The 12,723-nt window shown below is 48.0% G+C and overlaps 1 protein-coding gene across 6 annotated transcripts in view; it reads right to left on the reverse strand.

Moving 5' to 3' along the window:
* MYLK (myosin light chain kinase) overlaps nt 1-12,723 on the reverse strand; it is a 337,690-nt gene that overhangs the window by 107,291 nt on the left and 217,676 nt on the right. For all 6 annotated transcript variants that reach the window (XM_049878336.1, XM_049878326.1, XM_049878354.1 and 3 more), the window contains 3 exons: nt 7,098-7,235; nt 4,716-4,913; nt 3,652-3,901 (listed from right to left, as the gene is read on the reverse strand). In XM_049878336.1, coding sequence (XP_049734293.1) covers nt 3,652-3,901; nt 4,716-4,913; nt 7,098-7,235 — 586 coding nt within the window. The remainder of the gene's footprint in view (nt 1-3,651; nt 3,902-4,715; nt 4,914-7,097; nt 7,236-12,723) is intronic.

Raw genomic sequence — 12,723 nt, forward strand, 5'->3', positions numbered from 1 at the left:
TGAGAAACTAATTTACTCTGTAAACTTTCACCTAAAAAAAGCACAATACAAAAGTAACGTATCTGATTAATAATTTTTATATTGATTACATGTTGGCATGATGATATCTTGGGAATATTGGATTCAATAAAATATAACAGGAAAAAAAAAAAGGATGAATCAAGGGTTCATTGGGAGGCTACAAAGGTCAGACCCAGTGATAAAGGATGAAGGATATCACATAAAGGAACCAGCAGGACCAGCCTCTTGGGGCCATCTCTGGCATCTATGAACACCCAGTTACAAAAGAAAGCCTGGGGTGTAGGATAAGGTTCCCCAGCCTAGGTGCTGCCTTAGGATATGGGATAAGCAGTGCCTTTCACAACTGACAAAGCCCTTTTTTGCCCCAGCTTCCCAAGCCCTGAATAAGAAGCTCAGTCTTTGCTTACAAAGCCTTGGGCCCTTCGCACTCTGCAGGGTTCACCACTGGAATGGATTTTATATGCAAAATTAGTTTAAAGAACTAATTTCCTGGCAAGTATCAACCTTTCCAAGATTTCATTTGGAATTTGACCTTTCCCCTTTTGGTACAGGAGACAGGAGCTGGGAAGGGGAGGAGAGAAAAACTCCACACCCATAACTACCCCACAACTTCAACAGGGACAGGACCTGTGTTCTCCTCTTTCTCCCCCGCTTGGCTTCCTCTCAGCCCTCAGGCATCCTCCTTGAAAGGCATTCTGCTTTGAATCTGACTTCTGTCAAGATGAGAAAAGCTGGAGAGTGAGGTCCCTGGCAGGCCTGGCACGGGCTCCCCAGGGGACCTTCCCACTGAATTGCTCCTTCTCAGCTGGGGACAAAGCCAAACCAGGGCCACAGCCTAGTGGAGGAATGAACAGGCTGGACTTTGGGGAGGGAAAAGAAGGCAAGGGCTGTGTGGGTGTAGAATTCCACATGATTTCCCAGGTCCCCCAAGTTCCTGGCACACTGGAGAGAAGCTCCCCATGCTGGGCCTCAAGGAATGGAAGGGCACAGGCATTAAGCACGTAACGGACACCTGGTTCTTTGAGCCTGGGCTCTGCTACTCACCTTTGGGTGGCCATGACCAAGCCCATGACCCTGAGGCCTTGTTTTCCGCCATTATTAAAAGAGGAGTAGGCGAGATAGCTTCTAAAATCCCTTCCAGCTGGGACAGTCTCTGTTTTATGACTGTCCCCTTCCTGGCTGGCCCCAGACAGTCTGTCTGCTGTCTCGGGTGCAGCCCTCCACTCCGGCCTGGCTCTCCTCCCACAGCCCTTTGCTTTGCTCTTCCCGTAACCTTTCTTGCTCAGCCTATCTGTTGCGCCCTCATAGCCAAACATTTTCTCACTTGCCAAGCCTCTGTCTTGCCTTTTTTCCCCCTCAATATCCCACTAAAAGCTTGTCTTTCCTACGGTGTCTGTCTTGATTAACAAGAGTATGGTCTCAAAGTACTACTCCTTTCACAGAGACAGGCTCAGCATCAAGTGTCTTGACATATAATCACCTTCCATGATCTAGCCTAGGGGAGTAAGAGGACATATTCTCTCCTTTGGTGGCAGATTTGCCTTCCTGACAGTAACGGGTTCAGGCATAAGGCAAAGGCGGTTGATGTGTCCTGAGCATACTGCTCATGATAGTAGGGGACCAGCCAGCCCAGAACCGGCCCATCAGCTGCCCATAGATGTGTCATTGAGCTCTGTTGAAATCCATCAAGCCCTGCCTAAAATCAGCAAAATTGCCTAGCAGACCTATACACTCCTAAGAAATACTAAACGGCTATTTTTTAAAGCCACCAAATACTCGGGAAGGAGCCCTGGTGGCGCAGTTGTTAAGTGCTTGGCTGCTAACCAAAAGGTTGGCGGTTCGAACCCAACAGCCGCTCCGTGGAAGAAAGATGTGACAATCTGCTTCTGCAAAAGATTACAGTCTTAGAAACACTATAGGATGGTTCTACTCTAATCCATAGTCACTATGAGTCAGAATCGACTCGACAGCGACAGGTTTTTTTGTTTGTTTAAGTACTGGGGAGAGTCCCTGGGTAGCACAAATAGTTAAACTCTGGGCTATTAACCTAAAGGTTGGTGGTTTGAACCCACCCACAGGCACCTTGGAAGTAAGGCCTGGTGATCTGCTTCTGAATGGTCACAGCCTTGGGAACCCTGTGAAGCAGCTCTACTCTACACAAATGGAGTTGCCACGAGTCGGAATCCACTTGATGGCAACTGCTTTTTTTTTTTTTTTTATGTGTTGAGGTGGTTTGTTATGCAGCAAAAGCACATACCCAGAAAGGACCCAAGTGGGTAGGGTATATACTGGGTTTTGCAATTAGTGGAGGCAGAAGGCTCCATCATGGCAGTAGCCTTGACACGCAGCTATAGAGCTATCTGTAGCTCAGAGCCTTGAACATGGATGGGCTCAGTGTGAGGGAACAAGTAAGTCTAGGAGAGAAGCCCTGTGAAAAGGGGCCAGGCACCTGAGCCAGGGCAGGTCCAACCAGCCTCAAGAGGTGGTACAACCTCCCATGTACAGGGTCAAGGTGCAGATAAGAACTCTTCTGCAATGCTGACACCAACCCTAGCGCCCTGGGCAGACGTTCTGTCCCCATCAATCTGGTCAGCAGGAAATTTTAAAAGTTGGAAGGACTGGATCGCTTCTGTTTAACAAATATCTACCAAATGCTTACTACAGGTCAGACACTATTCTAGACACGGGGAATATGGCAGATGCCTTCATGGAGCTTACCTTTCCAGGTAACCTAATAAGACCTTAAAAAGGTGGAAAAAAAGAAATGGGGATTGTTAACTTTCCTGTGATGGTTTTAAACTATCTACACAATCTCTGACGCTCTTCTTTTCAAGGGGTGAAGCTTAGTTCCCCTCCCCTTGAATGTGGGCTGGACTTAGTGTCTAATGATTATGGCGGAAGCGATGCTGTGTGGCTTCCGAGGGTAGGTCACTAAAGACATTCTAGGTTCTGGCTTGTTCTCTCTCTTGGATCACTTGATCCGGGGAAAGGCAGCCGTCAGGTCATGGTGACACTGAGGCAGCCCTGTGGCAAGGTCCACATGGCGAGGAGCTGAGACCGCCTGCCAACACCATGTGAGTGAGCCATCTTGAATCCTCTAGCCTCAGTCAAGTCTTCAGAGACTGCCACCCCTGCCGACATCTGGACTATCCCCCCATTTAAGACCTTGCGCTAAAATCACTCACCTAAAAAAAAAAAAACTAAATTCTTGACTCACAGACACTGTGAGATAACACATATTTGCTGTTTTAAGCTGCTAAGTGTTGGGGTAATTTGTTAATGCAGCAACAGATAACAATACGCTATATCTATCCTCCTGCTTTTCCAATCTGAATCCATTCTTCCCTCCTTCATCTTTCCCATACTCCAAATAAAGGAGGAACAAAATCTACGAGGAAATAAGACCTGGGACTCTGAAGCTGAGCTCAGAAGGAAGGCTCTCAGTGAATGTCTGTTGCATTGAATGAGAAGAAATGAAAGTTTGAAGCGGCACTAGAACTGCACTTCCTTGACCTTGAGACCCGAGCCCCACATTAGTCTGTGCTTCCTCTGGCTTCCCAGTGTCAGGTTAGGTAAGCTGGGACTTTGGGGTGCAGGGAGTAGGGAGGTTGGGGCGGCATGCAGACTCACTTGAGCAGGATCTCATACTGGCCGGCGTGCCAGGGCTGCACGTTCTTCAGAACCAGGGTAAACACATCCTCGTTCTGCAGAACCTCAAAGTCACCACTGTCTTTGGAGAGGGTTTTGCCATCTCGGAGCCAGTGCACGGTGGGAAAGGGGTCGCCAGCAATGGCGCAGGATATGAGGACGCTCTGGCCCAGGGTGGCTGTCACAGAGCGAGGCTTGCTGATGAACCAGGGCTGGGTGCCATCGTGAGGCTCTAGAAGTCGGAAAAAAGGTAGAGTTAGAGAGAAGGAGCCTTGGTGGCACAATGAAAGTTTAGCAGTTTGAACCCACCAGCTGCTCTGTAGGAGAAAAGACCTAGCGATCTTCTCCCATAAAGATTACAGCTTATGAAACCCTGTAAGGAAGTTCTACTTTGTCACATGAGGTCGCTATGAGTCGGCATCGACTGGACAGCACCCAACAACAACAGAGTTAGACAGGGAGGTCTTTCAGCAGACAATGTCCATTGACCTCTCATGGTGGTGAAGGGTTAGAAGAGAGCGGGATACCCAGATAATAGCTTGTCAGAAATCACCTCTACTGGGTATTCAAATACAGCACAGCCTTCTTGTTGCTAGTCTGTCTTGGTTGTATTCACAGAGGGTAATATTAACATAAATTTGCATATCCAAAACAAGAGAAGGCAGCTCAGAAGGTAGTGGGGACACTGGGCTGGCCCCTAATGATCTACATCAGAGGCATACGATTGACAGTTGCCACTGGCTTTATGTGTGCTTACCTTGCCTCTCTTCTTAAATATAAATTCTCTAGAGGCAAGGACCCTGATAGGCTCATGATTCGCCTCAAAGTGCTATCACTGCCAAATTACAAACTTTCTCCCAGAGGGAGCAGGGACTTACAGAAGGCAGAGAAGGGCAGCCCCACTCAGCCAGAACTTGAGGCACAGGCTGGGAAGCTGGCCTCCTGGGCTGGAATGGGACTAGGGGAACAGAGGATTTACAGTGGGAACAAAGCAGGCTCACACAGTTTCCTCACCTCCGAAGAGTTTATGGAGAGGTCAGCCTCACCTTGCACCGTGAGCACGGCCTGCGTGCGGACCTCTCCAGCGCTGTTCCAGGCCTCACAGGTGTACGTGCCCGTGTCCTCTGGGAACACCTCCTGGATATAAAGGCTGTGGCGAGCACCCTGCTGTTCAAAGTGGAAGTCCTCTGACTCCTGGATCTCCTGCCCATTGTGAAGCCAGATGACCTCAGGGGGTGGGTTCCCTGGACCAAGAGGAGGGCAAGTGTGAGAGGGGCAGGGGGACTGGTCAGGGAGGTACTTCCCTGGCCATGTGGCAATTCTGCACTTAATACTCTACTAAATAAATACTGGACTAGATTCTCTATGCTTCAGTTTCCCTATCCATATATATATATATATATATTTTTTACTATAGCTACCTCATGGGATTGCTGAGAGGATACAGTGCCCCCTAGCAGCCTCTTAGAGTAGCGGCTCACAATAGGACTTGGCACAAAGGAAATACTCCAGAAATGTTGACTATAACTATTACTTAACAACTGGTTTGGGGAAACTAGAAAGAATCCAGAAGTGAAAAATAGGATTTAAGAGATGAAAAAGAAGACCCATGAAGAAAGGTTTTTAAAATTAGAATTCATCATGCGTGACAATACCAAGTAGTAACTGGGTGACTAGGTTCAAGCTCACGTGTTTTCTGCTCCGCACTGCCTCGCACGGCACATCTACTTTGTCCAGGAAATCGCATCTCACGTGGCAACTCCCTTTGCCAACTTCCACCATAAAGGAAACTCAGTATTTCTCGTTGCCACCAGACAAATGCAGTCCTCAGGTAAAGGTGGGTACCAGCTTGCACAGGATTTGGTGGACAGAATTTTCAGACTTTACTAATGTATTATTTTTTTTTTTTAGGGGGAAGTTTCTAGGAAATTTTCTGGGGTATAAAACAATGGTCACCTGTGAGGGTTCTCTCCGCGATAAGAGCTGAGCAATTACGCTCTGATTACAGCAGAGTAAATTAGTGGTGGTCCAGTGACAGAATTCTCACCTTCTGTGTGGGAGGTGGTGTTAGTTGCTGTCAAGTTGTTTCTGACTCATGGTGACCCCATGAGTGCAGAGCAGAACTACTCCATAGGGTTTTCAAGGCTGTGACCTTTCAGAAGCAGATCACCAGGCCTGTCTTCTGAGGCACCTTTCCGTGGGTTTGAACCACCAACCTTTTGGCTGGTAGTAGAGCGCTTAGCTGTTTGCACCATCCTGGCCAGTGTACCTCATGCACAGGTACCAGCTGTCTGTCAGTGAAGGCTCGCATGTTGCTATGATGCCGAACAGGTTTCAGTGGAGCTTCCAGACTAAGATGGACTAGGAAGAAAGGCCTGGCAATCTACCTCTGAAAAATCAGCCAATGAAAATCCTGCTGACTCAACAGCAGCTAACGACGACAACAGGACATCAACAGAGCAAGGCAGAGAGACGTTCTGGACAAGGTGGCAGTCCACGGAACGGGCTGCTGAGGGAGGTTGTGCAGCTCACAGCCCTGGGGACCAGGTCTAGGGCGCCTCTGAGGCCTCTCAGCTCTGTGAGCGCACAGTAGCTGCAGTGTTTACTTCCCAGGCTGTGTGCAGGGGCTGCAGGGCTGGGAGTCGGGGTGGGGAGTGCAACACTCTGCCTGGGATTGTCAGATTATCACGGGATTGACTCCAGTCTGCAGGAGCTGGGAGTTCATCCTAGGTCCCTAAAAGAATATGTCCCCAGGTTCTTTCATCTTTATTGCTTTATGGCTTCTGCAGTCAAGGGCAATTGAGACACCTGGAAAATGAGGCCAGGCTGTCAAAAGGGAATGATCAGTGGCCAAACAGGGCTGTGAGGGCCAACAACCACTTATACAATTAACGATAAACTATACAGATGCCCCCAGCCACCAGATTTGTGCCAGGAGACTCCCAGGCTTCTCTCCCTCACCTCCAGTAGGCACTGTGATAACTCATACTGGGGTGCTAATCACATGCTCTTGTTACCCCGTCCCTGTTTCAGAAAGACCCCTGCTCTGTCTTCTCACTTTACAATCTGAGTAGAACAACTGGGAATATCTTTCCAAGTGTCAAAAAGTTCTCACACAATCTGGCTTTACATCAGTCTTCGAAACCCTCCAGCTACATTCTCCACGTTTTCAAATCAATCCCTCTTCTGTCTAGCCATGGTTATCTTCTTCCCCTGTACCACTTAATCTTGGATTCAGAAAATCCTATCCAGAGAAGGTCAAAAAGAAAGGCCAAGAGTCCACCACTTCCTTTGGCTTCGTTGCCTGGTAGCCTCTTGCTGATTTTCTGGTGGATCAATGATCTGAGAGGTCCCTTGGAGAACAATGCCCATGTTACAGCCATGACCATTTTCACATACACCCGGAGAAGAGAGAGGCAGAGACAGACCTGACACCTGGACTGTCATGGTGACCTGGCTTCCATCCATGACTTCGAGATCAGAGAGGCCCTGCAGGAAGATGGGCGCGATGGGCTTGCTGGGAGCCACGGATAGAAGGTACTCACTCTTCCTGTCACTCTTCTTTTCTGTGTGACAAACAACAGAATGTGGGTTGGACATTCATTCATTCAACAAACACAGATTAAATGATTACCTGGTACAGCAATGACTGTCTCAAGACTCAGGTTCCCACCAGAAACTGTCTGCTAACAGACAGTTTTGGAGGCCCTGGAGGTCACTGAGTCCCTAGGTGATGTAAATGATTAATGTGCTTGGCTGCTAACCGAAAGGTTGGAAGTTCAAGTCCACCCAGAGGCACCTTGAAGAAAGGCCTAGCAAACCAATTCCAAAAAATCAGCCTTTGAAAGTCCAATGGAGCACAGTTCTACTCTGATACACATGGGTCACCATGAGTTGGAATCAACTCAATGACAACTGGTTCAACTGGAGATCATTTGGAACAAGGTGTGCCCTGTTTCTCTGCTTGGCATGACTGCGCACTTCCCTAAGAGCAAGGAATGAAACACAGACCTCGGCAGAGCCATGCCCAACCTAGGCTCTGCTTCCTCAGGAGTACTTCAAGGGAAAGAGCCAATACCTGGACTCCCATGAGATTTTTTTTTTCTTAAATTTTATTTACTTTTTTTTTTTCACATGGCACAAAATTCAAAAGGTACCAAAGAGTATGTATAAAGTCTCCCTACCATCCCTGTCTCCCAGCTATCACGTGTCTCTCCCCAGAGGCCACCAATTTTCAGGTTCTTGTTCATCTTCCAGAGATGGTCTATATATATAACATACACAAGCAAACACATGTATTCTTTCACTTTCTCCTTTTTTAAAAAATAAAATAACATACTGTACACAATGATTGGCCTCTTGCTTTTTTACTTAACAATAAGTCACGTTCTTGCTCATAAAACAGAACTGAAGCGCTTCCTCCTTCTTTTTTATGCCTGCAGGGTGCCCCACTGCCATCTTGGGAGATTTTAAACGCCTCAAGAAAGCCAAAGACACAACCCATTAGAGTTGGTAGAATTAAAAAGACTGACCATCCCAAGTATTGGTGTTGGCAAGGAAGTGGAGCAACTGGAACTCTGATGCAATGCTGGTGGGAATGTAAAACGGTACAGGCCCTTTTGAAAACCATTTGACCGTTTCTTAAAAAGTTAAAGATATACTTACCATATGATCCAGTCATTCTACTCTCAGGTATTTACCCAAGAAAATGAAAGCACATATTTATACAAAAACATGTACACAAACGTTCATAGCAGTTTTTTTGTTTTTTTGTAATGGCCTCTGTGGTGTGATAGGTCAATTTTGTGTGGCTTCTCTCGCCATGGTCTTGTAACTCCCACCCAAGTGATTGGGTGGGACTGTGCAAATAAGGTAATTGTGGCCCTCTAAAGAGATTGGTCAGTTTTGCCATCCCTCTAGGCTTAAAATGAGCCACCCCAGAGGCAGGAAAGAGAAGATCCTACCACCACTAAGGAAGAAGGGCCAAGAGTAGAGTGTGTCCTTGGGACCCAGGATCCCTGAGCTGAAAAGCTCCTGGAACACAAAGACACAGAGAGAGAGAGAGAAAGAAATAGATGTAACACTGAAGACAGCAAGAAATGGTGGCAGAGAAACAGCAGCAGGAGAGATCAGCAGGAGATGGTATAGTGGGCTTCCCAGCATGTGGGGTGGGGTGCCTTGGTGTATTTATCGCAGAGCTAAAAGAGCTTTGTAACACTTGCCTGGGCAGGGCAGAGACCAAGGGCCAGAGAGAGGTGTACCTGCCTGCGAGCACGGCGGGGAAGAGGCTGTTCTGATGGGAGAACTGTATCCTGAGCATTCCTGAATCTGAATTGTAACCTGTATGTCCCTAATAAACCCCTTAACTGTAAAGTATTGTCTGTAAGCTCTGTGTGGTCATTGCAGCGAATTATTGAACCCAGCAGAGTAGAGTGGTGTGGGAGGAACGGTTGGTGTCAGAATTGGCAAAGATGGCAGAGAGAGGGAGGACATATCTGACCTCCACCTTATAGGATCAGCCTTGGACTGCTGATCTCCATTCTCCTTCCTCCTTGAGAAGTTAAAGGACCTCAGATACTGCCCCCACACTGTTTTTAGAGCCCCAAACTGGAAACAACGCAAATGTCCATTAACAGGTGAAAAAGTAAACAAATCGTGATATATCCTTGCCATAGAATACAACTTATCAGTAAAGAGGAATGAACTAAAGATACATGCCACAATATGGAAGAATCTCAAAACAGTTATGCTGCGTTGACGAAGCCAAAGAAAAGGTACATACTGGATGGTTCCATTTCTATAAAATTTTAGAAAATGCAAAGTATAGTGACAGAAAGCAGATCAGTGGCTGCCTGGGGCAGGGGTTGGGCAGCTGGATTGCAGAGGGGCACATGGAAATGTTTCCAGATGACAGAGATGTTAATTTTTTAAATTGTGGTGAAAATTGCATGACTGCATATAAAACTTACCAAATCACTTTAAATATGTGCAGTTTACTGTACCTCAATAATACCCCAATACAAACTGGAAAAAGAAACCTCTCTCTTTGAGAGGGAGCAAGTGAGCAAGTAGTTTGAGATCAGGACAAAAACCAGAACAACTCTCTGGTTGCAGGCTGGCCCATTCACTCTGATCGAGTCCTTTGTGAGGCGGATTAGCAGACAGGCTTTCCATTATTCTTGGACGCCTCCCCCAAACTGGGCTTTGAACCTGCGTCACATGAGCAAAGGGGAAGTGGCAGCAAAGTGGCTGCGTCTGTTGTCTCATCACAGGCAAGACAACCTGGTGCAGGGTGGGCTCACGCAGCTGCCCTGGTGCTCCTGTCTCTTTGTCCTGCTGGCCAGGTGGCTTTTACTCTCAACGCTTTTACTTTTGTTGCTGCTTTTGGAAGGGGTAGGGGCGAGAGTAAGAAGGGCTGGGATATCTCTAACTTGCAGTCTAAGTGTTGGGGACTGGGACTCTGGTACTTTGGGTTCTTATTAGCACCAAAAAACCTGTTGCTGTCGAGTCGATTTTGACTCAGAGCAACCCTATAAGATAGAGAACCATCCCATAGGGTTTCCAAGGAGCACCTGGTGGATTCAAACTGCCAACGTTTTGGTTAGCAGTCATAGCTCTTAACCACTATGCCACCAGGGTTTCCTCTTATCAGCACAGGACCACAAATGCCAGCTCTTCTCTGGGGAGCCAGGAGCCATGAGTGGTGCTTTACATACCTGAAAGTGGCCCAGCTTCAATTTTACCTCTGAATTTTTATTCACTGGCACTGAAAACTAAACATGGCCCACTGCAAGGCCCTCCTAGCCCGGCCTGTGGGCATGTGGGTGGTGAGAGGCTGGGAGGGCCCAGGAGGCTGGAGGGCACAGGGAGTGCTCCAGAGCAGGTGTGGTGAGAAGAGGCTGGAGTCAGAGTGAAGCAGTCAGGACTGTGCAACCCCCGGGGTGCGTAGTGGAAGATGGGACCCCCAGGCCTCCGGATGTTTCCCCTGCTCCGCAAAGCCCCCTCCCCCAGCTCAAGCATCGCTGCCTTTGATGGAGGGCAGCCTGGAGGACTGGGCAGAGGCCCCCTGAGTGGGCTTGAGGGCTGGGACTGGTGATGCCCAGACCTTGATCCCTGACTGGCTGCAGAGGTCAGGAAGGCTGCTGCCTTGGGAGAGTTGAGGAATTTCCTGTCTTGCACAGACCGAGAGGATTCAGGACAAAATGTTTTTTGCCTCTCCAGAGTACTATTTCCCTGTTCCTGCCTCTCTGCTGGCTTAGCCTGAGTCCCAAGCTGCACAGAAGCTCCGGGCAGATGCTGCTCTTACTCCTAGGCGCTTTGGGGACATCAAGAACGTGCAGTTCTCTCTCCTTTAGCCAGCTGACAGTCTCTCTTTGACTCCAATTGTCTTTCAGTTCTTTCCACTGCTTTGTTTCCCAGCCCGTTCGTGGCCAAGGTTTTGACTAAGCCAAGTCACCCTATGAGTCTTGACCACTGGGGACTAAAGTCATGTTTCCACCTCCCTCTTCTCAGAAGTGTTTCTGAGAGGGTGGTCTGGGTGTTGCCTCCCACATCGCAGCTCACTGACTGATAGCCTGGCCTCTGCCTGCAGCTGTGGAGTGGCCAGCCCATGGGGCTGGGCCCTGGCCTTGGGTAAGTCACTGCCTCTCCCTGAAGCTCAACTTCCTCCTCTGTAAAACAGGAAATAATAATAGTGTCACCACAGGACTCTGGGGAGTTTTAAAGGGTCAATATGTGAAAACACTTTGTAAAACTATTGCTGTTAGGTGTCATCAAGTTGGTTCCGACTCACAGTGACCCTATGTACAACAGAACAGAACACTGCCCTGTCCTGCACCATCCTCACAGTTGCTACTATGTCCAGGCCCATTGTTGTAGCCACTGTGTCACTCCATCTCGTTGAGAGTCTTCCTCTTTTATGCTGACCCTCTACCTTACCAAGCATGATGTCCTTCTCCAGGGACTGGTCCCACCTCATAACATGTCGCACATACTTGAGACGAGTCTCACCATCCTCACTTCCAAGAAGCACTCTGGCTGTTTTTCTTCCAGGACAGACTTGTTCGTTCTTCTGGCAAGAATATATTCAATATTCTTTGCCAACACCGTAATTCAAAGACATCAATTCTTCTCTGGTCTTCCTTATTCATTGTTCAGGTTTTGCATGCATCTGAGAAGACTGAAAACACCATGGTTTGGGTCAGGTGCACCTTCCTCAAAGTGACATCCTTGCTTCTTAATACTTTAAAGAGGTCTTTTGAAGCAGATTTGCCCAATGCAATACGTGGTTTGATTTCTTGACTGCTGCTTCCATGACGTCCCGCGTTTATGGATCCAAATCACCGTTAACTGCACGTTTATACACTGACTACATGAGCAGTTTATGCTAATGAGGTTACTCAGGGGGACTGGCCAGGCCAGAAAGACCACCAGGTGATATCAGCTGACCTCAGATGAAGGGGGTGGGGGAACAGATTCGATTAATCATAATCATGTAAGAAAGCTTTGGACATGGAAGCTCTACGGGCTTCCTGGTTGGTGAAAGACATTCACGTGTGGAAGCTCCACGTTGGGAACCCTCCCGGACATACAAATGTGTGTCTTCATTTGTATCCTTTTTGCTGTAATAAAACTACAGTTGTAACTATAGTGCTTTCTGTGAGTTCTGTGACTTGTTCTAGTGAATTACTGAACCTGAGGGAGTAGTGGGAGCTGGCAGGTCAGAAGCAGGTCTGGGAACTCCTGAGCTTATGGCTGATATTCTGAGGGGATAGAGGGAACCCTTGAATTTATATTCAACAGGTCAGATGTGGAGGTGTCATGGGGACTCCCAAACTTGTGGCTGGTATCTGAAGTTTGGGCAAACCTGGCAGTCTGGAGGACCAAGTCCTTTAACTTGTGAGCTCTCACCTAGCTCCAGGTGGTTAGGAAATGCCACATGGGCAGCTGGTGGCAGAACAGAAGTGGCAGAGTTGTGAAAAGTGAGGATTTCATATACCCTTACAGCACTCAACACTTCCTCCCCACTCCATCTGACGAGCTCTGCAGGGGATC

The sequence above is a fragment of the Elephas maximus genome, chromosome 1 (genome assembly GCF_024166365.1).
Source record: "Elephas maximus indicus isolate mEleMax1 chromosome 1, mEleMax1 primary haplotype, whole genome shotgun sequence".
NCBI lineage: Eukaryota > Metazoa > Chordata > Mammalia > Proboscidea > Elephantidae > Elephas > Elephas maximus.